This window comes from Hyperolius riggenbachi, chromosome 5 (assembly GCF_040937935.1).
Source record: "Hyperolius riggenbachi isolate aHypRig1 chromosome 5, aHypRig1.pri, whole genome shotgun sequence".
NCBI classification, from domain to species: domain Eukaryota; kingdom Metazoa; phylum Chordata; class Amphibia; order Anura; family Hyperoliidae; genus Hyperolius; species Hyperolius riggenbachi.
Window position 1 is genome coordinate 443,739,997 of NC_090650.1, and position 25,995 is coordinate 443,765,991.

The following is a 25,995-nucleotide window of genomic DNA, read 5'->3' on the forward strand; positions in this document are numbered from 1 at the left end:
TTCCCAGCCTGTATATCGCCCCTATGCTGCTATTGCGGCCTCCTGGATCATAGGGGGCGATATACAGGCTGGGAACGCGAACAATCACTCGCGTTCCCATGCCTGTCGGCCGGTGACGGCCAAACCGGAAGTGCTCGCCGGCGGGTCCTGGGACATCGGAGCGGAGCTGCGAGGGCACCGATCGTCTGCAGGGGGCTGAGGGAAGCCCCAGGTAAGTTCATCTCGGTTTTTTTTTAGTGACTTTAGGTTCTCTTTAAGTACACATCACAAAGCAGTTTCGCTATTAGAGGCCTGCAGCCTAAGGTCATTTTATACTGGTAAGATGTTGAATGCAAATTATTATCCACCAGCGTGGAAAAGAAGCTATGCAATATGAATGACCTAATTTCCAGAGGTGGCATGAAACATGGATTCCATCAGCACACAACTGATTTATGAGATGCCAAACGACATAACGATTTCAGAAAAAAAAAGGTACATATCCATGTGTGTCCGCTAAGACATTAACAAACATTGTTATATGAATGGTCATCATCATCAAGTGTCTCACTGCCTGGAAGATCATCTCCAGGGGTTGGAGATTTCAAACAACAGTCACGTTGCCCCAACCAAGCCATCCCAGCAGGTCCAGCCCAAGAGCAGACCTCAAGATGCTAAAAGCCCAAACTGTAAAGGACAACTGAAGAGAGAGGTATATGGAGGCTGCCATGTTTATTTCCTTGTAAGCAATACCAGTTGCCTGGCAGCCCTGCTGATCCTCTGCCTCTAATACTATTAGCCATAGCCCCTGAACAAGCATGCAGCAGATCAGGTGTTTCAGACTTTAAAGTCAGATCTGACAAGACTAGCTGCATGCTTATTTCTGGTGTGATTCAGATACTACTGCAGATAAATAGACCAGTAGGGCTGCCAGGCAACTGGCATTGATTAAAAGGAAATAAATATGGCAGCCTCCGTATACCTCTTACTTCAGTTCCCCTTAAATCATGTGACCTACAGCAAGCTCTCACCACTAATGAAGCCAAAATTTCATCAAGTGACCTACAGCAAGCTCACCATTAATGAAGCCAGAGGGCACAAGTCTTCCACTATTAAGACGCTGGATGAGTAAGGCCTACAGAAGAGCTGTGCCGGGAGGCAACATCATTATCCGGAAAGAAAAAAAAAATGATCAAGATAAACAACTAGGGAAAGCCCAGGAGGACTTTTGAAACAATGACATCTGGACAGACAAGGCAAAGATAGAGAGTCATTTGTCTACAGTTACAGAAGACACGTTAGGCTAACTGTAAAGCATGGTGGTGCAATTGCTACAGTTTGCATTATCCATGACCTGGACAAACGCACCATCATTAACGCACCAATACAGTCCTGGCCAAAAGTTTTGAGACTGTCAAAAATATGAGTTTTCTCAAAGTTTGCTGCTAAACTGCTTTTAGATCTTCGTTTCAGTTGTTTATGTGATGTACTGACATATAATTATAAGCACTTAATACGTTTCAACGGCTTTTATTGACAATTACATGAGATTTATGCAGAGAGTTAGTATTTGCAGTGTTGGCCCTTCTGTTTCAGGACCTCTGCAATTCAACTGGGCATGCTCCCAACTTCTGGGCCAAATCCTCACTGATAGCAACCCATTCTTTCATAATCACTTCTTTGAGTTTCTCAGAATTAGTTGGTTTTTGTTTGTCCACCCGCCTCTTGAGGAATGACCACAAGTTCTCAATGGGATTAAGATCTGGGGAGTTCCCAGTCCAAGGACCAAAAATGTAAACGTTTTGTTTCCTGAGCCACTAATGCTGGGAATACACGGTTCGTTTTTGCCTTCGTTTAAACCTTTGATTCGTTCGGTAAACGAATCGAGTGTTGAAAACGTATGTGAAAATAGTCATAATCTCATTATAGTTTCGATTAATAGACCCCAAAAACGAACGACTAGTGATCGAACATGTTTGATATTATCTCTCTTTATCCATCTAATCGAGCCATTGGTAGGCTTGATGGCTGTTCAGATCGATTATATATTCGTTTATGCTAGTCCGTCCCTGTAAAAAGGGATTTTCGTTTCGTTTCTTTGCAGCCTTCGATCATTGGAAAAACGAAACCATCAGAATCGAAAAAAAAAACGAAACCGTGGGTGGTGATATTAACCGTATGACCGATTATTTCGGGATCGAAAAGGACAAAAGGCACAATCGAAACGAAGGTTTAAACGAAGGCAAAAACGAACCGTGTATTCCCAGCATTAGTTATCACTTTGCCTTATGACACGGTGCTCCATCGTGCTGGAAAATGCATTGTTCATCACCAAACTGTTGTTGGATTGTTGGAAGAAGTTGCTTTTGGAGGGTGTTTTGGTACCATTCTTTATTCATGGCTGTGTTTTTTGGCAAACTTGTGAGTGAGCTCACTCCCTTGGATGAGAAGCAACCCCACACATCAATGGTGGCAGGATGCTTTACTGTTGGCATGACACAGGACTGATGGTAGCGCTCACCTTTTCTTCTCCCGACAAGCCTTTTTCCAGATGCCCCAAACAATCGAAAGGGGGCTTCATTGGAGAATATGACTTTGCACCCGTCCTCAGCAGTCCATTCACCATACTTTCTGCATAAGATCAATCTGTCCCTGATGTTTTTTTGGGAGAGAAGTGGCTTCTTTGCTGCCCTTCTTGACACGAGGCCATCTTCCAAAAGTCTTCTCCTCACTGCGTGCAGATACGCTCACACCTGCCACCATTGATGTGTGGGGTTGCTTCTCATCCAAGTGAGTGGGCTCACTCACAATTTTGCCAAAAAACACAGCCATGAATAAAGAATGGTAAGAAAACACCCTCCAACAGCAACTTCTTCCAACAATCCAACAACAGTTTGGTGATGAACAATGCATTTTCCAGCATGATGGAGCACCGTGTCATAAGGCAGAAGTGATAACTAAGTGGCTCGGGGACCAAAACGTTGACATTTTGGGTCCATGGCCTGGAAACTCCCCAGATCTTAATCCCATTGAGAACTTGTGGTCATTCCTCAAGAGGCGGGTGGACAAACAAAAACCAACTAATTCTGAGAAACTCAAACAAGTGATTATGAAAGAATGGGTTGCTATCAGTCAGGATTTGGCCAGGACTGCACAAATTAATCACTATACCTGGTGCCTAAGAACAGCATACGATCATTTGTCTAAGTTTTGAGATACAACCAAAAGTGGACCATTCAGCATAATAGCATAATAATAGCAAAATAACCAGCAACTAACCCCTAGAATGGTCAGTGGGTTCTAGAATACCCAAGACAAAGACTGGAGCTGAATCCATCTCACATGGGGTTGGGAGATTTGAAACAAACTATGCAAGAAACTCCTCATATGATTGAAACAATTGTGCATCAAACAGAAACACAACACTTCTCGGAGTAAGCAGCAGCGATTGGTAGATACATGTAACTAATGCCCGCTTCAAAAGGGGGCTATACCAGGTGTTAAAAAGGCACTGTAATGACACAAAGTAGAATATAGTAAATTATTCAGGATATCCGCTTTTTCAACCCTGTTGTGTTCATAAGAAATACAAGTAGCACAGTGCCATCTACAGGCCAGATGTATGAACAGCACAATCCTAGTTTCAACATCGGAAACATTTCCTATATCTATGTATTGCATATATTTGTATGCAGCCCTGCCCTCCAGGGTGTTTAGCTATGTTTTCTTCTCTCAGAGCATTCTGGGAGACAAGGTGTTATTTCTACTTGCTTTGGAACACAATAAACAAACATTCTGCAGAACTGCACCTGCCAGAAGTGAAGCTGCCACCACCAGTGATACGTTTCACACTGTAAATCAGGGAGAGGAAGGTTGTTACAATGGGCAAACACTAAATCATTTATAAATTCATAAAGTAATATTGAATATAATAAGCCCTTTTCTCATTATTCAGTCCATCTGTAAAGCCAAAGGTGCACATACCTTTCCACAAAATAGGATTCTGATTCAGTTACATCCTCATTAAAAAACAAAATAAGCCTGTAAAAGGGAACCTGAAATCAGACGAACATGGAGGCTACCATATTTATTTCCTGTGAAACAATACCAGTTACCCGGCAGCTCTGCGGATCTCTTTGGCTGCAGTAGTGTCTGAATCACACACATGAAACAAGCATGCAGATAATCCAGTCACACATCAGTCATCTGATCTGCTGCATGCTTGTTCAGGGGCTGTGGCTATAAGTATTACAGGCAGAGCATCAGCAGGACAGCCAGGTAATCTGCATTGTTTATAATTATATAGGAAATAAAGATGGCAGCTTCCTTATCCCTCTCTCTTCAGCTTCCCTTTAAAGGGAACCCAAGTTGAGAGGGATATGGAGGCTGCCATATTCATTTCCTTTTAAACAATACCAGTTGCCTGGCAGTCTTCCTGATCCTGCGTCTCTAATATTTTAGCCATAGCCCCTGAACAAGCATGCAGCATATCAGGTGCTCTGAGGGCTCAAACCCGCTAGAGCAATTTTTTGAGCGTTTAGGGAGCGATTCAAACCGCTAGCGATTTCACTAAATGCTCAGCTAATGTTAATGGATGGGCCACATTCCACTGGAGTGATTGCGAGTACCAAATCGCTAAATCCAGGACATGCAGCATTTTTAGCGTTTAGCATTAGCATTTCTGAAATGTAAAGTATATAATCACTGGCGTAATCACTCATCAAAACCTGCACAGAGCGATTTTGCTAGTGTTTGAAAGTTACTGCACACTGTAACAAAATTAAAATTGAAAGGACCAATAAGAATTAAAACGCTAATCGCTACACAATTGCTGGCAAATGGATTACTCTTTTTAAAATTGCTATAAAAAACGCTCATGACATTGCTTACAAAGCACTGATACAAAACGCTAGCGACTGCGATTAGCGATAGCGTTTTGTAGTGGGTTCCAGGCCTGAATAAGCTGACTTGAGTTGGATTAGCCATATGCTCACATTATCACATTATCCGTAATTTTCCCCGTGACGTTTGGCGTGTATCCCACTCCGCCATGCCCCCCTCCAGGTGTTAGACCCCTTGAAACATCTTTTCCATCACTTTTGTGGCCAGAATTAGTGTTTGTAGTTTTGAAAGTTCGCCTGCCAATTGAAGTCTATTGCGGTTCACATGGTTCGCGCGAACGTGAACTTTTTCAGAAGTTCGCGTTCCAGGTTCGCGAACCTAAAATCGGAGATTCGAGCCATCTCTACTGTTTACCAGTCCTCGGGCTCGCTCCTGCGCAGGCGCAGTAGAGCAGACCTGGCTATTTCCGCTGGAGCCCAAGGGGAAGCTTGTACTGTGCCTGTGCAGGAGGGAGGACTGGTAAATATTTACATCGCCGATGTTCGTAAGCTGCCAGCGCCGGGTCCCCTGTAGGATGGGGTAAGCCTTGTTAGGATCCAGAGGCTTCCACCTCCAGAGGTAAGTACCCCCCAGGGGCAGTTTTTCCTTACAGGATTACTTTAATTTCAGTCTTTAGTCAGGATATTAAACTAACAGAATAAAATTATATCTTTTGGACAAATATTGAAGTATTATAAAGACAGGTGCTCTTACCTCCAGCTCCACTCCAAAGTATACAGGAGGCAACAAAGTGCTGTTGTCCAGGAAGTTGCCCACATAGTGGATGAGGGCCGGATAAAATTTCTGTTCATGCTCTACCAGAACCCTCTGGCCCACCTCGGCCTGCACTGCCTGTTCCAGGAGGCCCCTCTCCAGAAAGCAACCGAGACGCTCAGTGGGGTTGGGGATGGCCAACAGAAGGGCGGCCTGCCTCTTGGACAGGGGTTGCACAACATTGACATCCACCTCTATCAGGGCATTATCCTCTAGGACGGTGACATTAAGGGACTGGGCAGGGATCTGGTCACCGGTGATACGCTGGAGATAGGACTCTTCACTCATGCAGCAGAGTTTACCGGGCTCCACCGTCCGAGAACCCAGCGGGACCTTCTCCATCAGTATAAAGTACATCAGGAAGTCATCCATCTCCGCAGCCAGTCCAGCAGCCATCATGTCTTCTCAGAGGGTGACACGATCCACCAGAATCCTCTCTGCAGGAGAGACACAAGGTGGAGAAACTTTCATGTAACTCAATCCGAGAAGATTGATGTCACTAATGATCATAATCCCATCATTGCTGCACAGCTCTGCTAAGCTTCATGTTAATCCACACAGCTAGCTGGCCGTATGTAGTAACTGCTCGGGCTCATAGGCAGGACAGGATAAGATGTCCCTGATACCAGTGGAGATGGCACAGCACCAGAGTCCAGCTCATCAGATCACACCAAGGCAGGGCCGGGCCGAGGCTGGAGAGGCTCCAGCCTCAGGGCGCAGTGTAGGAGGGGGCGCACAATTCATTCAGTTGTCATTGCCAATTGTGTTTGAAGCAGAAAGAAATAGGAAAAGGGGATACATGGCAGTGGCTGCTTGTCAGATAACTAGAGATTAAGGTATTGGGGAGGTTGGGGGGCCCTGGGAAGCCTCTTAGTCTAGTAGCAATCAGTGTGTGACGGCTGGGGGGGAGGGATGGAGGGGCGCACTTTGGTGTCTCAGCCTTGGGTGCTGGAGAACCTTGTCCCAGCTCTGCACCAAGGTCTCAGAACTGGTTCACACTAGGTCCGGGAACATACCCGTGGGTCCGTTTTTAAAACCTGATGAAAACCGGAGCCACGGATAGCAATGTTAAAAATAACAGCTGTCTTTAACTAAAACAAAAAAACGGATGCGTCTGCGGGGACCCATTTTCAAAACCTGAACGGAAGGTCCGGATCTGCTGCATTTTCACACACCGCATATGGATCCTGATACACGCAGGGGTAGTGAAGGGTAATAGGAAAATGGATCCCCCTCTACACAGACCGTGTTGGACACAGAAACGGATCCGTTTTCTGTGGCCCAGCCCTGCCTGTGGGTGGGGAGGGGGCCGCCAAGTTGGAGGGGGTAGCAGCCAGGACGGGGGTTTGTAGCGGATGGCGGGAAAGGGGGTCCCCCCCTCACCTGGGTCCCCCACCTCCCCCTCCAGCTAGTTGCTGCTTAAAAGACTTAAAAATCCATGTTATAAAGCAAGCGGTGAACGGGGAACTTACTTCCTTGAGCTCCACCGTTCGCTGCGTCACTTCCTGTATGCCGTCCAATGAAGAACACAGGGTGACATTACAGGAAGTGATGCGGCGAGCGGTGGAATGCAAGGAAGTAAGTTCCCTGCTCGCTGCACACTTTATAACATTGATTTTTAAGTAGAAACTAGCTGGAGGGGGAGCGGAGAAGGGGGGGCCCAGGTGAGGAAGGGGGGGTGACCCCACGACCTCCCCACACCGCCATCTGCTACAACCCCCCATCCTGGCTGCTACCCACTCCAGCATGGCGCCCCCCCCCCCCCCTCCCCCCATGGCCAGGGCTGGGGACACGTTTCCACGGACTGGAAATGTAGGCTGCAAATAGGTAGTTTTAATGAAAACGGGGAGGAAATAAAAATGATTTACAAAAACGGATCCGATCTGGAACGGACAAGTGTGGACCTACTCTCACTGTGGACTGCTATCATCCTATCATATCATTCTAAGGTCCCACTGTGGACTGCTATCATATCACTCCAAGGAAAGGTCCCACTGTGGACTGCTATCATCTTATCATATCATTCCAAGGTCTCACTGTGGACTGCTATCATCCTATCATATCATTCCAAGGTCCCACTGTGGACTGCTATCATCCTATCATATCATTCCAAGGTCCCACTGTGGACTGCTATCATCCTATCATATCATTCCAAGGTCCCACTGTGGACTGCTATCATCCTATCATATCATTCCAAGGTCTCACTGTGGACTGCTATCATCCTATCATATCACTCCAAGGTCCCACTGTGGACTGCTATCATCCTATCATATCATTCCAAGGTCCCACTGTGGACTGCTATCATCCTATCATATCATTCCAAGGTCTCACTGTGGACTGCTATCACCCTATCATATCACTCCAAGGTCCCACTGTGGACTGCTATCATCCTATCATATCATTCCAAGGTCCCACTGTGGACTGCTATCATCCTATCATATCATTCCAAGGTCCCATTGTGGACTGCTATCATCTTATCATATCATTCCAAGGTCTCACTGTGGACTGCTATCATCCTATCATATCATTCCAAGGTCCCACTGTGGACTGCTATCATCCTATCATATCATTCCAAGGTCCCAGTGTGGACTGCTATCATCCTATCATATCACTCCAAGGTCTCACTGTGGACTGCTATCATATCATTCCAAGGTCCCACTGTGGACTGCCATCATCCCATCATATCACTCCAAGAAAAGGTCCCACGTGGACTGCTATCATCCTATCATATCATTCCAAGGTCCCACTGTGGACTGCTATCATCCTATCATATCATTCCAAGGTCCCACTGTGGACTGTTATCATCCTATCATATCATTCCAAGGTCTCATTGTGGACTGCTATCATCCTATCATATCTTTCCAAGGTCCCACTGTGGACTGCCGTCATCCCATCATATCATTCCAAGGTCTCACTGTGGACTGCTATCATATCACTCCAAGGAAAGGTCCCACTGTGGACTGCTATCATCTTATCATATCACTCCAAGGTCTCACTGTGGACTGCTATCATCCTATCATATCATTCCAAGGTCCCACTGTGGACTGCCATCATCCCATCATATCACTCCAAGGTCCCACTGTGGACTGCCGTCATCCCATCAGATCACTCCAAGGTCCCACTGTGGACTGCTATCATATCACTCCAAGGAAAGGTCCCACTGTGGACTGCTATCATCTGATCATATCATTCCAAGGTCTCACTGTGGACTGCTATCATCCTATCATATCATTCCAAGGTCTCACTGTGGACTGCTATCATCCTATCATATCTTTCCAAGGTCCCACTGTGGACTGCCGTCATCCCATCATATCACTCCAAGGTCCCACTGTGGACTGCTATTATCCTATCATATCATTCCAAGGTCCCACTGTGGACTGCTATCATCCTATCATATCATTCCAAGGTCTCACTGTGGACTACTATCATCCTATCATATCTTTCCAAGGTCCCACTGTGGACTGCCGTCATCCCATCATATCACTCCAAGGTCCCACTGTGGACTGCTATCATCTTATCATATCACTCCAAGGTCCCAGTGTGGACTGCTATCATCTTATCATATCATTCCAAGGTCTCACTGTGGACTGCTATCATCCTATCATATCATTCCAAGGTCCCACTGTGGACTGCTATCATCCTATCATATCATTCCAAGGTCTCACTGTGGACTGCTAACATATCATTCCAAGGTCCCACTGTGGACTGCCATCATCCCATCATATCACTCCAAGGAAAGGTCCCACTGTGGACTGCTATAATGGATAGCGCTACACTAGAGCTTGCTGGGGCACTGCCCCCCGGAATCATTGTGCCCCCCTTGCTCAGTAACATACAATGAACTGTTTCTAGGCACCAGCAGCATACAGTGAACAGGATAGAGTCTGTAAAAAAACCCTCCATGTCAGCCTGAGTCTATGTAGGGGTCTTATCTATTCGCCATAAATACCTCACAGTCCTTGCAAGATCCCATGCACCCAGCTGAAACGTTGCAGTGAGTTTATCTGTGAGATGCAGGTCTGTGGCCTGATTTACTAAACGCCTCTCCCGTGAACCCCAAACACCCCAGAGAATATATCAGAAGTGTGTCCGCCAAATAAGGGGTCAGAATGTTCCACTCTGCCTTGGGTTATATCAGATCATAGTCAGATATAGGGCCTGATGCACTAACCAGCGGTAATATTGCCATGCAGATCCAGTGTCCGGCAATATAACTGGTATTACCGCCAGCAGAGTTACGCTATTAGCATGACCTGCGGTATTCCAGTACTGCAGGCATTGCTACGGTAACACATGTTAGTAAAGTGTGTTACCATAGCAACGCTCATGTAACTCGTGTGCCGCAGGTCGTGTAAAGCTACATACTCACCTCGCAATGCAGGAAGATGGATCCAGTGATGTCTCCCGGGCGATAAGCGCTCACCTGGCGGGTGTGCACGGCGTTGCGCAACGTTACACGACGGGTGCAAACAAGACTTCAAGGGATCGCGGTACTTTTGTGTGGTTGTCATCAGGGATTTTAAAGGACACCCGAAGCAAAAATAAACTAATGAAATAAATGATTGTATCTATCTTCCTTCACCTAAAAATGACTTTTTAAGATATTCCACAGCTTTATTTTATGTTTAAATCTACTTTATAAGTTTTAACTGTTTTATTGTTTTTGCTCAATGACACATTCATTGAAGTATGCCAGAGCTAAAATCTATGAAGTATTGACCCTTTGTATCTCTTTTTTGCTCTCAGAAGCCATTTTCTGCTAGGAAAGTGTTTTATAGTTGGCATTTCTTATCAGTGAGGGTCACACTGTAGTCACTTCCTGTCTGAGTCAGGACTGAGTCAGCCACTTACATACCTGATATTCAACACTTTCAGGCAGAGGTGGGACAAGGTCCTCCAACACCCAAGGCTGAGACACCAAAGTGCACCCCTTCATCCCTGCCTCCCCACCCATCACACACTGATTGCTATTAGACTAAGCGGTGCCACAGGGGCCACAACCTCCTGAACACCTTAAAGGGGAACTGAAGAGAGAGGTATATGGAGGCTGTCATGTTTATTTCCTTTTAATCAATACCAGTTGCCTGGCAGCCCTGCTGGTCTATTTCTCTGCAGTAGTATCTGATTAAAACCAGAAACAAGCATGCAGCTAGTCTTGTCAGATCAGACTTATAAGTCTGAACCACTGAAACACCTGATCTGCTGCATGCTTGTTCAGGGGCTATGGCTAATAGTATTAGAGGCAGAGGATCAGCAGGGCTGCCAGGCAACTGGTATTGTCTAAAAGGAAATAAACATGACAGCCTCCATATACCTCTCTCTTCAGTTCCCCTTTAATATCTAGTTATCTGGCTTGCAGTCACTGCCATGCATCCCCTTTTCTTATTTCTTTCTGCTTCAAACACAATTAGGAATGACAGCTGAATGAATTCTGCGCCCCCTCCTACACAGCGCCCTGAGGCTGGAGCCTCTCCAGCCTATGCCTCGGCCCGGCCCTGCTTTCAGGTAGAGAAAGATCAGGCACCTGTACACACGTTGCAAAAAAAAAAAAAAAATAGCCTGCCGTTGGGAAACTCATTGGAAAAAGGTGGGTGCGAGCCTTTAGTGAGACTGAGAGGTTTGTGAATTAGTAGCTGTGTATTGTATTTGCAGGCTGTATTCCCAGGAAGAACCCAGCCAGTCTAGGCACGTCCTCTGCCGACTATTTAGTGAAATGCTGAGCACAGGGCGCAGTACTGACAGGCTCATGCTAGCTGATAATGCTAGGATCTAGCAGAGTGGGAGGGGCCTCCTGTACACGCCCCTCTCTGATGTCACAACCTGGCTGTAATTATCTTGTGGGGATTTCCCATGACTGCAGCTCTCATTTCACTTTGGACATTGCGATGATTTACTGGCGCGAGATGTCCAGACTTTGCCCTGCAGCGTTCATCTGCCAGCCCTGGACTGGGAGATTTCATGTTATCTGCTAATAGGCTGAAAAACCTGAGGCTGTCCTTATTGTATTTATTTTAAAGGGGAACTATGGCGAAAAATTGTAAAAATTAAAATATGTGCAAACAGACAAATAAGAAGTACATTTTTTCCAGAGTAAAATGAGCCATACATGACTTTTCTCCTATGTTCCTGTCACTTACAGTAGATAGTAGAAATCTGACACAAGCGACAGGTTTTGGACTAGTCCATCTCTTCATAGGGGATTCTCAGCAAGGCTTTTATTCTCTATAAAGATATTCCCTTAGGCCTGGAACCCACTGAAAACCGCAAACGCAAAACGCAACCGCTAGCGTTTTGTCTGAGCGGTTTGCAAGCGGATTCATGCGCGTTTTTGGTCGTGTTTTGCAACATTGTATTTTTTTCCCCAGCGGGTGCCTAGCGTTTTGCGTTTTGCGTTTTTATCCTGATTGGTCCTGTGAATTATTTTTCATTTTGTTACAGTGTGCTGAACCGCAAAACGCTAGCAAAACCGCTCAGTTTAGGTTTTGCTGAGCGTTTCCGCTAGCGGTTCAATACTTTACATTGAAGCGCTAACGCTCCCAAAATGCTGCCTGTCCTGCGTTTGCGTTTCTGAGAAACGTAAACGCTCCTGTGGAAGTTGCCCCATCCATTAACATTAGCCCAGCGTTTTGGCAAACTGCTAGCGTATCGCAGTGCTGCCAAAACGCTGCCAAAAGCGCTCCTGTGGGTTCCAGCCCTAAAACAGATTTAAACAATGATGCTGGCCAGCTTCCCTGCTTGCTACACAGTGTTTTGGCAGTTGGACAGAGCAACTGCCATTCACTAAGGCCTAGTGCACACCAGAGCGGTTCTGCTGCGGTTTGCGATCCGCTTGCGGCTGCGGATCCGCTTGGGTAATGTATTTCAATGGGCTGGTGCACACCAGAGCGGGAGGCGTTTTGCAGAAACGCATACTCCCGGGCTGCTGCAGATTTTGGATTGCGGAGGCGTTTCTGCCTCAATGTTAAGTATAGGAAAACCGCAAACCGCTCTGAAAAACGGCACTTCAGGGCGGTTTGCCAGGCGGTTTTTGTTACAGTAGCTGTTCAGTAACAGCTTTACTATAACAATACATGAAATCTACTACACCAAAAACGCTTCACAAAACCGCAAAATGCTAGCTGAAACGCTACAGAAAAAGAAGAAAAAGCGTTTCAAAATCTGCTAGCATTTTGCGGATCTGCTAGCGGTTTTTGGTGTGCACCAGGCCTAAGTGCTTTTGAAAATAAATGAATCCCTGAGAATCCCCTATGAAGAGATGGACTAGTCCAAAATCTGTCACTTCTGTCAGATTTCTACTACCTACTGTAACAGCAACATAGGAGGAAAGTAATTTATGGCTCATTTTACTCTGGAAAAAACGTGCTTCTTATTTGTATGTGTTTGCACATATTTTACAATTTTCGCCATAGTGCTACTTTAATAAAACTCTTGTGATGCATGTTACAGCTGTAACCCCACAGCCACCAACTCATAATCCTCTCAGCAACTCTATGGCCTGGAACCCACTGAAAACCGCAAACGCAAAACGCAACCGCTAGCGTTTTGTCTGAGCGGTTTGCAAGCGGATACATGCGCGTTTTTGGTCGCGTTTTGCAACATTGTATTTTTTTCCCCAGCGGGTGCCTAGCGTTTTGCGTTTTGCGTTTTTATCCTGATTGGTCCTGTGAATTATTTTTCATTTTGTTACAGTGTGCTGAACCGCAAAACGCTAGCAAAACCGCTCAGTTTAGGTTTTGCTGAGCGTTTCTGCTAGCGTTTCAATACTTTACATTGAAGCGCTAACGCTCCCAAAATGCTGCAGGTCCTGCGTTTGCGTTTCTGGGAAACGCAAACGCTCCTGTGGAAGTTGCCCCATCCATTAACATTAGCCCAGCGTTTTGGTAAAGCGCTAGCGTATCGCAGTGCTGCCAAAACGCTGCCAAAAGCGCTCCTGTGGGTTCCAGCCCTATGATCTGATATGACCCAGGTGAGATTGCCCAATCCTAAACAGTTAGTAGCAGATAATTTTTAATGAATTCACTCCTGATTTGCCGAATCACCACTGATATCACCCATGGCACAAGCCATTCCTGCACCCCTCTAGATACGCCTCTGCTGGGGGCCTGGCAAGTGGAGGCAGTGCAGTGGTAATCTATTGGGAATCTGTGTGCAGTGTGTGAACAGGTAATAGATGCCTCTCTGATCAGATTCAAAGAGGGATTTATCTGATGGCCGATCCATTGAGTTATGTATGGCCACCGTAAAATGGAGCTAAACTCTTGCACAGCACAGAAGGAAAACAGAGAAAAATAGAGGGTTTAGCCTGACTAATCCCCCCTCATCTGTGACTAACCACAAGTTGTAATTTGATTTGCCCCCTGTGTCAGCTGGCTGCCACGGCAGATAAGCTCATTTGAAAGCACAGGATGTTAATAATATGTGCTTGATTCACTAAAGCGTGATAACTGCTATCACAGCAGTTATCACGCGAACTGGCGCTTGCAAACGTTTTCACACGAAAAGCATCACTTCATGTCATGGGCTTGGGCCATCGATCTGGTGCCAGCAGCACATCGACCTAGATTTTCCATCCTGTCAGATAGATCAATATCGTTCGAAATCGGCTACAAATCGATCAATCGATTGATTTGATAGAATCGATTTCCGACCGATCAATTGATTCTATAGAATCGATCGATGGCTGAAATCGACCAGTGTATGGGCCCCTTTAGGCAGAATCCTCTAGTATGGATACAGGCCCCATAGCAGTCCCTATGGCTCCCTATGCCACTGATTACAGTAAAGACTCGTACACACGTCGGATTTTCTTAGACGACCCGTCATTTGGACACTGTATTTATGCAGAGCACAGTGCTTACACACATAATGTACTCAGTGTTTATACAAATAGGCAGACGGATTGCAAATAAAGTGTATTGTGTGCATAGAGTAAGTGTGTATACAGAAATAGTGTAATATAGATAGTGTTGTACACACATTGTAGAGAGACTGTACACAGCACTCAGAGTTGTGTAAAAGGGCCCATACACTCAGCCGATTTTTGGCCGATTGATCGATCAATTGGTCGATTGCAAATCGATTAACCAATCGATAAATTTGCGGCCGATTTCGATCGATTTCAATCGATCTGGCAGGCTGGAAAATCTAGGTCGATCTGTTGAGATTGCTATCATTTTGCATTGGCCCTAATGGAAATCTGATGGCAAAAAAGTGCCATCAGATCAATTTTCAATAGATTTCAAACTGAAATCTATTGGAAATCTGTTCCTAGTAAAAAATGTTCCTTAAAGGGAACCAGAGACGAAGCACCCTTGTGTATTTTACCATGTATATCAGTAAGAACATTAGAGAAAACACTTACCATGCTCTCTGTTTCCTCCTCACTGCTAAAAGTGTCTGTTAACAGCAGTCACAAGAATCCCAGACTGAGCAATTAAATCTGGCTTTGCTGGGAATGATTATAGCTGAGTCATTATAGCAAAGCCACAAGGGGGCAGGCTTGGGCTTGAAATAACACCACAGAAGACAGACTTAGCTATAATCTTTCTGTAGCAAAGCTAGACGGAGCAGCCTGACTTCTCAGTCGGGGATTCTTATCAGACGTGATAACAGTCAGATTACACAGAGAACAATGAAACAAAGGGCAGATTAGGTGTTTAAGCAGGCCATACACTGGCCCGATTTGCGCCCGTTTCGACAGCAGATTCGATCACTGGGATCGAATCTGCTGCCAATCGTTCACGCTACACGCCGAATTTCGATCCATTTCGTCCGATCCCGTCGATCGTGCCGTGCGGAAAATAACCGTCGATCGCCCGCGGGTAAAGAGCGCATCGCTAGCGGCGTTCGAGTGCCCGACGACCGACGCAATAGAGCCCGCATACATTACCTGCTCCGCCGGCGCGACTGCAGTCTCCCGGTCACCGCTGCTCCGTCTGCGCTCTGGTCTCCAGGTCCGGCATGCCTCACTTCTTCTAGCCCGGCAGTAGAGCGCCCTCTACTGTTTAAACTTCCTGCCGGGCTAGAAGAAGTGAGGCATGCCGGACCTGGAGACCAGAGCGCAGACAGAGCAGCGGTGACCGGGGGACTGGAGTCGTGCCGGCGGAGCAGGTAATGTATGCGGGGCGGGCGGGCGGGGGCAGCAGCAGCAGCACCACCACAACAGATTGTGAACGGTTTCAGGCTGAAATCGGTTCACAATCTGTTTGCTGTAAAGGTAGCCATACGATCCCTCTCTGATCAGATTCGATCAGAGAGGGATCTATCTGTTGGTCGAATCTGATGGCAAATCGACCAGTGTATGGCCACCTTTACTGTCATGTTCCCACTGATTTATAAGGTAAAATACAAGAGGGTGCTTCATCTCTGGTTCTCTTTAACACATCAGATATGTGTGTGAGATAGACACAGTGTAGAAAGTGTTGTGTATGTTACACACAGAGTTAAGGTGGCCATACACTTGTTAGATTAGCAGCAGATAGATCATCAGATAGATCAGAAATCCATCTAATGATCTATCTGCTGCTAATCTAACAAGTGTATGGCCACCTTAACTCTGTGTGTAACATACACAACACTTTCTACACTGTGTCTATCTCACACACATATCTGATGTGTTTAGGAACATTTTTTACTAGGAACAGATTTCCAATAGATTTCAGTTTGAAATCTATTGAAAATTGATCTGATGGCATTTTTTTGCCATCAGATTTCCATTAGGGCCAATGCAAAATGATAAGCAATCTCAACAGATCGACCTAGATTTTCCAGCCTGCCAGATCGATTGAAATCGTTCAAAATCGATCAAAATTGGCCACAAATTTGCAATCGATCAATCGATTTTGATCGATCGATTGGCCAAAAATCGTCTGAGTGTACGGGCCCCTATAGACTGTATGCAGCACACAGAGTTGTGTAAGTGTGTATACACAGTCTGACACATAGGGCTCGATTCACAAAGCGGTGCAAAGTGTTAGCACCATGGTGAAAAGGCCCTTATCACGCCTAAAGTCACTTTAGGCATGATAAGAAGAAACTCGCGCGAAGTTGCCGCACGTACGCGCGTACGCGCGTACGCGCGTAAGTGCGCGCGCAGCACCCGACGCTTCGCGCGAAGCTCCCATTAAGCCCTATGGGACTTTGCGCGCGCTCTTACGCGCGTTCGCGCGAACGCGCTTACGCGCGGTAACTTCGCGCGAAGAGCAGGAAAAATCGGTGATAACTCAGTGGTGAAAAGGTCATCACGCCTAAAGTCTTTTAGGCGTGATAACTGGGTTATCACCGCTTTGTGAATCGAGGCCTAGGTGTGATAAGTTTAGGCATGCTAAGTTTAGATAAGTGTAGATAGCGTGCAAAGTCCCGCACGCAAAGCAGCGCCATTAAACTTTATCCGAAGTGCACCAGACTTTGCTAGCGCAAAACTTTTGATCAGCTGTGCACTGCGGTGCTAACGCAGTTGGGGCTCGATTCACAAAGCGGTGCTAACAGTTAGCACCCTGGTGAAAAGCCCTTTATCATGCCTAAACTCAGTTTAGGCATGATAAGTTTAGGTGTGATAAGTTTAGGTGTGATAAGTTTAGGCATGATAAGTTTAGGTGTGATAAGTTTAGGCATGCTAAGTTTAAGCACCAACTGCGTTAGCACCGCAGTGCACAGCTGATCAAAAGTTTTACTCTAGCAAAGACTGGTGCACTTCGTATAAAGTTTAATGGCGCTGCTTTGCGTGCGGGACTTTGCAAGCGATCTAAACTTATCTAAACTTAGCATGCCTAAACTTATCACACCTAAACTTATCACACCTAAACTTATCACGCCTAAACTGGCTTTTCACTAGCATGGTGCAATGGTTATCATGCCTAAAGTCTTTTAGGCATGCTAACTGGGTTAACACCGCTTTGTGAATCGAGCCCCTAAACTTATCATGCCTAAACTGAGTTTAGGCGTGATAAAGGGCTTTTCACCAGGGTGCTAACTGTTAGCACCGCTTTGTGAATCAGGCCCTAGGCGTGATAACCATTGCACCACGCTGGTGAAAAGCCAGTTTAGGCGTGATAAGTTTAAGGGCCTGATTCACAAAGCGGTGCTAACAGTTAGCACCGTGGTGAAAAGCCCTTTATCATGCCTAAACTCTGTTTAGGCATGATAAGTTTAGGTGTGATAAGTTTAGGTGTGATAAGTTTAGGCATGATAAGTTTAGGTGTGATAAATTTTTAGGCGTGATAAGTTTAAGCGCCAACTGGGTTCGCACCGCAGTGCACAGCTGATCAAAAGTTTTGCGCTAGCAAAGTCTGGTGCACTTCGCATAGAGTTTAATGGTGCTGCTTTGCGTGCGGGACTTTGCATGCGATCTAAACTTATCTAAACTTAGCATGCCTAAACTTATCATGCCTAAACTTATCATGCCTAAACTTATCATGCCTAAACTGAGTTTAGGCATGATAAAAATGGTTATCACGCCTGGGCCTCGATTCACAAAGCGGTGATAACCCAGTTATCACGCCTAAAAGACTTTAGGCGTGATGACCTTTTCACCACTGAGTTATCACCGATTTTTCCTGCTCTTCGCGCGAAGTTACCGCGCGTAAGCGCGTTCGCGCGAACGCGCGTAAGAGCGCGCGCAAAGTCCCATAGGGCTTAATGGGAGCTTCGCGCGAAGCGTCGGGTATTGCGCGCGCACTTACGCGCGTACGCGCGTACGCGCGTACGCGCGACAACTTCGCGCGAGTTTCTTCTTATCATGCCTAAAGTGACTTTAGGCGTGATAAGGGCCTTTTCACCATGGTGCTAACACTTTGCACCGCTTTGTGAATCGAGCCCCTAAAGTCTCTAACTGGGTTAGCACCGCTTTGTGAATCGAGCCCCAGGGGCTTGATTCACAAAGCGGTGCTAACAGTTAGCACGCTGGTGAAAAGCCCTTCATCATGCCTAAACTCAGTTTAGGCATGATAAGTTTAGGGGCTCGATTCACAAAGCGGTGCTAACCCAGTTAGCATGCCTAAAAGACTTTAGGCATGATAACCATTGCACCATGCTGGTGAAAAGCCAGTTTAGGCGTGATAAGTTTAGGTGTGATAAGTTTAGGTGTGATAAGTTTAGGCATGCTAAGTTTAGATAAGTTTAGATCGCTTGCAAAGTCCCGCACGCAAAGCAGCGCCATTAAACTTTATACAAAGTGCACCAGACTTTGCTAGCGTAAAACTTTTGATCAGCTGTGCACTGCGGTGCTAACGCAGTTGGCGCTTAAACTTAGCATGCCTAAACTTATCACACCTAAACTTATCATGCCTAAACTTATCACACCTAAACTTATCACACCTAAACTTATCATGCCTAAACTGAGTTTAGGCATGATAAAGGGCTTTTCACCAGCGTGCTAACTGTTAGCACCGCTTTGTGAATCAAGCCCTAGGTGTGATAAGTTTAGGTGTGATAAGTTTAGGCATGATAAGTTTAGGTGTGATAAGTTTAGGCATGCTAAGTTTAAGCGCCAACTGCGTTAGCACCGCAGTGCACAGCTGATCAAAAGTTTTACGCTAGCAAAGACTGGTGCACTTTGTATAAAGTTTAATGGCGCTGCTTTGCGTGCGGGACTTTGCAAGCGATCTAAACTTATCTAAACTTAGCATGCCTAAACTTATCACACCTAAATTTATCACACCTAAACTTATCACACCTAAACTGGCTTTTCACCAGCATGGTGCAATGGTTATCATGCCTAAAGTCTTTTAGGCATGCTAACTGGGTTAGCACCGCTTTGTGAATCGAGCCCCAGGGGCCTGATTCACAAAGCGGTGCTAACAGTTAGCACGCTGGTGAAAAGCCCTTTATCATGCCTAAACTCAGTTTAGGCATGATAAGTTTAGGTGTGATAAGTTTAGGTGTGATAAGTTTAGGCATGATAAGTTTAGGTGTGATAAGTTTAGGTGTGATAAGTTTAAGCGCCAACTGCGTTAGCACCGCAGTGCACAGCTGATCAAAAGTTTTACGCTAGCAAAGACTGGTGCACTTCGTATAAAGTTTAATGGCGCTGCTTTGCGTGCGGGACTTTGCAAGCGATCTAAACTTATCTAAACTTAGCATGCCTAAACTTATCACACCTACACTTATCACGCCTAAACTTATCACGCCTAAACTGGCTTTTCACCAGCATGGTGCAATGGTTATCATGCCTAAAGTATTTTAGGCGTGCTAACTGGGTTAGCACCGCTTTGTGAATCGAGCCCCAGGTGTGATAAGTTTAGGCGTGATAAGTTTAGGCGTGATAAGTTTAGGCGTGATAAGTTTAGGCATGATAAGTTTATATCGCGCGCAAAGTCCCGCACGCAAAGCAGCACCATTAAACTCTATGCAAAGTGCACCAGACTTTGCTAGCGCAAAACTTTTGATCAGCTGTGCACTGCGGTGCTAACCCAGTTGGTGCTTAAACTTATCACACCTAAACTTATCACACCTAAACTTATCATGCCTAAACTTATCATGCCTAAACTTATCATGCCTAAACTTATCATGCCTAAACTTATCATGCCTAAACTTATCATGCCTAAACTTACCACACCTAAACTTATCACACCTAAACTTATCATGCCTAAACTTATCACACCTAAACTTATCACGCCTAAACTTATCATGCCTAAACTGAGTTTAGGCGTGATAAGGGGCTTTTCACCAGTGTGCTAACTGTTAGCACCGCTTTGTGAATCAGGCCCATTGTACACACAGAGATACACATAGTAGACACAGTGTAGTGATGTTTATATACACAGTTACACAGATGGGGCTTGATTCACTGACTAAACCAGGCACAGGCAAACTCGGCCCTCCACCTGTTACGGAACTACAAGTACCACAATGCATTGCAGGAGTCTGACAGCCACAGTCATGATTCATAAAGGCAAATGCATTGTGGGACTTGTAGTTCCGTAACAGCTGGAGGGCCCAGTTTGCCCATGCCTGGTCTAAACCATGATAACTCAAATATCACACCTTGAGCTCGATTCAATAAACTGTGATAACACAGTTATCATGTGTTAAAGATTTTCACGCACAAAGGAGTGCGCAAACCATTGTGCGCGTGTGTTACGCGTGAAAAGTTTAGCCATCGCGTGTTAATTTTTATTGCGCGTACGGCATTGCACTTCATGCGATAAGCGCGCTTTTCACGTGATAATTACGGCTAAGCAGGTAGAGTTTGGTACTGAAATCAGCAATGGTGCTACGCTTATCGCGCGCAATGTTCCAAGCGGATTGTGTGATGTGCTGTGTGCAGTCGCGTGATACTGATGTTTATCACGTGATAGCCTGTAAAGGTTTGCGCACCTGAAATCGCACGCAAAAGCGCGCATCACAGCCGAGATAAGCGTTATCACGCTTTCGTGAAACGAGTTCCTTATCAAAAATATCACACCTTATTATAGTTAACATGCCTTATCAGAGTAGCATAGCGAGTGCTACGATCCCGCAGGGGCTCAGGGCAGGACAAGTGCCATTGCCAATTAGCAGGCATACGTTTTAGCGCTCGCTATGCTACTCTGATAAGGTGTGTTAACTTTGATAAGGTGTGATATCTTTGATAAGGTGTGATATTTAAGTTATCATGGTATAGTGAATCAAGCCTATTATACACACATGTTACACACATAGATACACACGCTGTAGAGGACTGTATGGAGCACACAAAGCTGTCTATTCAGTAGAATCCCTTTATAGTAAGCTTGGAGGGAACTGGCAAAGTAGTTTACTATATCAGACGTTTACTACATCAGAAATGGCCATACATACACACAGAGATACACACATTGTTGACAGTGTTGTGATGTTTACACATAGTTACACACATTACACATACATTGTACACACAGAGACACACCTGCATGTATGCAGCACTGAATTGTGGAGGTTTGTATAAAGAGGTAGATACATTGTAGACAGCAGATACATTGTACACACAGAGACACACCTGAGTGTATGCAGCACTGAATTGTGGAGGTTTGTATAAAGAGGTAGATACATTGTAGACAGCAGATACATTGTACACACAGAGACACACCTGAGTGTATGCAGCACTGAATTGTGGAGGTTTGTATAAAGAGGTAGACACATTGTAGACAGCAGATACATTGTACACACAGAGACACACCTGAGTGTATGCAGCACTGAATTGTGGAGGTTTGTATAAAGAGGTAGACACATTGTAGACAGCAGATACATTGTACACACAGAGACACACCTGAGTGTATGCAGCACTGAATTGTGGAGGTTTGTATAAAGAGGTAGATACATTGTAGACAGCAGATACATTGTACACACAGAGACACACCTGAGTGTATGCAGCACTGAATTGTGGAGGTTTGTATAAAGAGGTAGACACATTGTAGACAGCAGATACATTGTACACACAGAGACACACCTGAGTGTATGCAGCACTGAATTGTGGAGGTTTGTATAAAGAGGTAGACACATTGTAGACAGCAGATACATTGTACACACAGAGACACACCTGAGTGTATGCAGCACTGAATTGTGGAGGTTTGTATAAAGAGGTAGACACATTGTAGACAGCAGATACATTGTACACACAGAGACACACCTGAGTGTATGCAGCACTGAATTGTGGAGGTTTGTATAAAGAGGTAGACACATTGTAGACAGCAGATACATTGTACACACAGAGACACACCTGAGTGTATGCAGCACTGAATTGTGGAGGTTTGTATAAAGAGGTAGATACATTGTAGACAGTAGATACATTGTACATACAGAGACACACCTGAGTGTATGCAGCACTGAATTGTGGAGGTTTGTATAAAGAGGTAGACACATTGTAGACAGCAGATACATTGTACACACAGAGAGACACCTGAGTGTATGCAGCACTGAATTGTGGAGGTTTGTATAAAGAGGTAGTAGATACATTGTAGTCAGTGTTATGTTACACACATTACACATTGTACACACAGAGACACGCTGTAGAGGAGTGTAGGCACCACAGAGTTGTATATGTTATGCTGGGAATACACGGTCCGTTTCTGGCGCTTGATTCTGCAGGCGATTCTCTTATCTTCCGCTCATTTTTCTTATCTTTTTCCATTCACTTCTATCAGGAATCGAGCGGCGAAAGGATCAAAAGCGAGATCAGACATGTCAGAAATTATCTATCGAACCATCTAATCACCTAAAAAATGAACCGTGTATTCCCAGCATTACACAGAGATACACACATTACACACATGTTGCACTTACAGAGACACACATGCTGTAGAGGAGTGTATGAAACACACTATAGTGTGCGTGTGTGTATATGTGTGTGTGTGTGTACAGACAGGGGAGGACTGGGACCTTTTGGCCTGGGGGGAAAACACAAACTAGAGGCCCGTTTTCATGGCAGCCCCAGCTCAAATGACATCACACATGTGCCCCACGTGCTATATGCCGGTAGTCACGTGGGAAATACAGCAAGGACACTCAAGGGACAGCGTGACAGCTAAAGTATAAATGCACTGGCACCGGGGGGGGGGCACATAATACATTTTGAGTTACAACGGTCGGGGTTTCTATCTCTTACACAAGTCCTGCAAGCAGCCCTTCCGGAGTCTAGGGACTATCTGCAAGCATCCCTTCCGGAGTCTAGGGACTGTCTGCAAGCAGCCCTTACAGAGTGTAGGGACTGTCTGCAAGCAGCCCTTCTGGAGTCTAGGGACTGTCTGCAAGCAGCCCTTCCGGAGTCTAGGGACTGTCTGCAAGCAGCCCTTCCGGAGTCTAGGGACTGTCTGCAAGCAGCCCTTCCGGAGTCTAGGGACTGTCTGCAAGCAGCCCTTCCGGAGTCTAGGGACTGTCTGCAAGCAGCCCTTCCGGAGTCTGTCTGCAAGCAGCCCTTCCGGAGTCTAGGGACTGTCTGCAAGCAGCCCTTCCGGAGTCTAGGGACTGTCTGCAAGCAGCCCTTCCGGAGTCTAGGCACTGTCTGCAAGCAGCCCTTCTGGAGTCTAGGGACTGTCTGCAAGCAGCCCTTCTGGAGTCTAGGGACTGTCTGCAAGCAGCCCTTCCGGAGTCTAGGGACTGTCGAAAACTTTTCAACCTAGACAATATCTTATGTAGCTGTGCACATGCAGTTAACAATGGTAAGAGACCAGACAGATTTTTTTCCCACGGACCCTGCAGGCAAGCCTCTGCTCTGTATCATGCTGTGTATATTTACTAGCTTGCCCGCCCTGCAATTGCTCTTTAATTGGGCATTTATTTCCCTCATTCAGCCTAGTGTTTCACATTGCCTTATACAAAAACCTATCACCAGGCACAGTGCCAGCCCTAAATCATTAAATTAGAGGCAGCCTGGGGGGAAATCTCCCCCCTTCCCCCCTGGCCAGTCCTCCCCTGTGTACAGAGATAGATACAATGTAGATATTGTATTGATACACACATTACACTTTTTACACACATAGATACACATGCTGTAGAGGACTGTATGCAGCATACTGTGTTGTGTAAGTGTGTGTACAGAGATAGATACAATGGGCTTGATTCACAAAGCGGTGCAAAGTGTTTGCACGCATGTGAAAAGCCCCTTATCACGCCTAAACTCAGTTTAGGCGTGATAAAATGAAACTCGCGTGAAATTCCCGCGCGCAAAGTTTTGCGCGCGCAATCGCACGGTGCATTGCGTGCGATGCGCCCATTAAGCCCTATGGGCACTGCGCGCGGAATTACGCGATTGCGCGCGTAAAAAAACTTTGCGCGCGGGACTTTGCGCGCGATAAAGAGCAAAAATCGGCGATAACTGAGTGGTGCACAGCTTATCACGCCTAAAGTCTTTTAGGCGTGATAACTGAGTTATCACCGCTTTGTGAATCAAGCCCATTGTATACAGTGTTATTTTACACACATTACACATTGTACATTGTACATACAGACACACAGCTGCTGTAGAGGAGTGTAGGCAGCACACAGTGTCATGTAAGTGTGTGTACAGAGATAGATACATTGTATACAGTGTTATGTTACACATATTACACATTATACACACACAGAGACATGGCTGTTGTATAGGAGTGTACGCAACACACAGTGTTGTGTAAGTATGTGTACAGAGATAGATACATTATAGACAGTGTTATGTTACACACATTATACATTGTACACTCAGAAACACAGCTGCTGTAGAGGAGTGTATGCAGCACATAATTGTGTAAGTGTGTGTACAGAGATAGATACAATATTAGATATTGTTTTGCTACACACATTACACTTACACACAGATACACACGCTGTAGAGGGAGTGTACGCAGCACACTGTGTTGTGCGATTGTGTATACAGAGATAGATACATTGTATACAGTGTTATGTTACACACATTATACATTGTACACACAGAGACACAGCTGCTGTAGAGGACTGCATACACCACACTGTGTAGGGTGAGTGTGTATACAGAGATAGATACATTGTATACAGTGTTATTTTACACACATTATACGTTGTACACACAGAGACACAGCTGCTGTAGAGGACTGCATACACCACACTGTGTATGGTGAGTGTGTATACAGAGATAGATACATTGTATACAGTGTTATGTTACACACATTACACATTGTACAGAGACACAGCTGCTGTAGAGCAGTGTAGGCAGTACAGAGTTGTGTATGTCATGTAGAGATACACACATTACACACCTTGCACTTACAGAAACACTCATGCTGCAGAGCAGTTATTGCAGCACACTGTGTTGTGTAAGTATGTGGACATAGATAGATACATTATAGACAGTGTTATGTTACATTACACATTGTACACATAGAGACACAGCTGCTGTACAGGAGTGTATGCAGCACTGAATTGTGTAAGTGTGTGTACAGAGATAGATACAATGTTGATATTGTTTTGCTACACACGTTACACTTTGTACACACATAGATACACACGCTGTAGAGCAGTGTAGGCAGCACAGAGTTGTGTAGGTTACACAGATTACACACACATTGTACTCACAGAGCTGCACACAGTGGATCAGCTGCCCCCAGCCCAGCTCTGTGAACCCCTCAGTCAGATCAGGGGAAGGATGAGGAAGCAGAGTCTTCTGATTATGGTGTCCCCTCCCACAGAAAGGAGTGACAGAGACAGCCTGCTGCTCACATTACAGCCTGTGTGACAGTGACATCAGTGGCAGCTCTGTGTACATGCTGGTGCACTACAATTCCCAGTGTTCAGTCCCTGCTAGCCAGCTGGTCCTGTAATGCTTACATGTGCGTGTCTGTATACAGAGAGATTGTGAGCTCCTCTGATTACTGACTGCAGCATGACTGCATACTCTGTAAGAAGCTGCTGCTGCAGGGGTTAGCAATCTTGCCTTGCAGCGCTGGGTCCCCGGTT

The 25,995-nt window shown here is 45.6% G+C and overlaps 1 protein-coding gene across 2 annotated transcripts in view; it reads right to left on the reverse strand.

The window, feature by feature from the left end:
- Nucleotides 1-25,704, reverse strand: part of LOC137519254 (ubiquitin carboxyl-terminal hydrolase CYLD-like) — a 152,565-nt gene extending 126,861 nt beyond the window's left edge. For both annotated transcript variants that reach the window (XM_068238130.1, XM_068238129.1), the window contains exons 1-2: nt 25,615-25,704; nt 5,575-6,071 (exon numbers count right to left, since the gene is read on the reverse strand). In XM_068238130.1, coding sequence (XP_068094231.1) covers nt 5,575-6,033 — 459 coding nt within the window. In that variant the 5' untranslated portion in view covers nt 6,034-6,071; nt 25,615-25,704. The remainder of the gene's footprint in view (nt 1-5,574; nt 6,072-25,614) is intronic.
- Nucleotides 25,705-25,995: the final 291 nt, after the last annotated feature.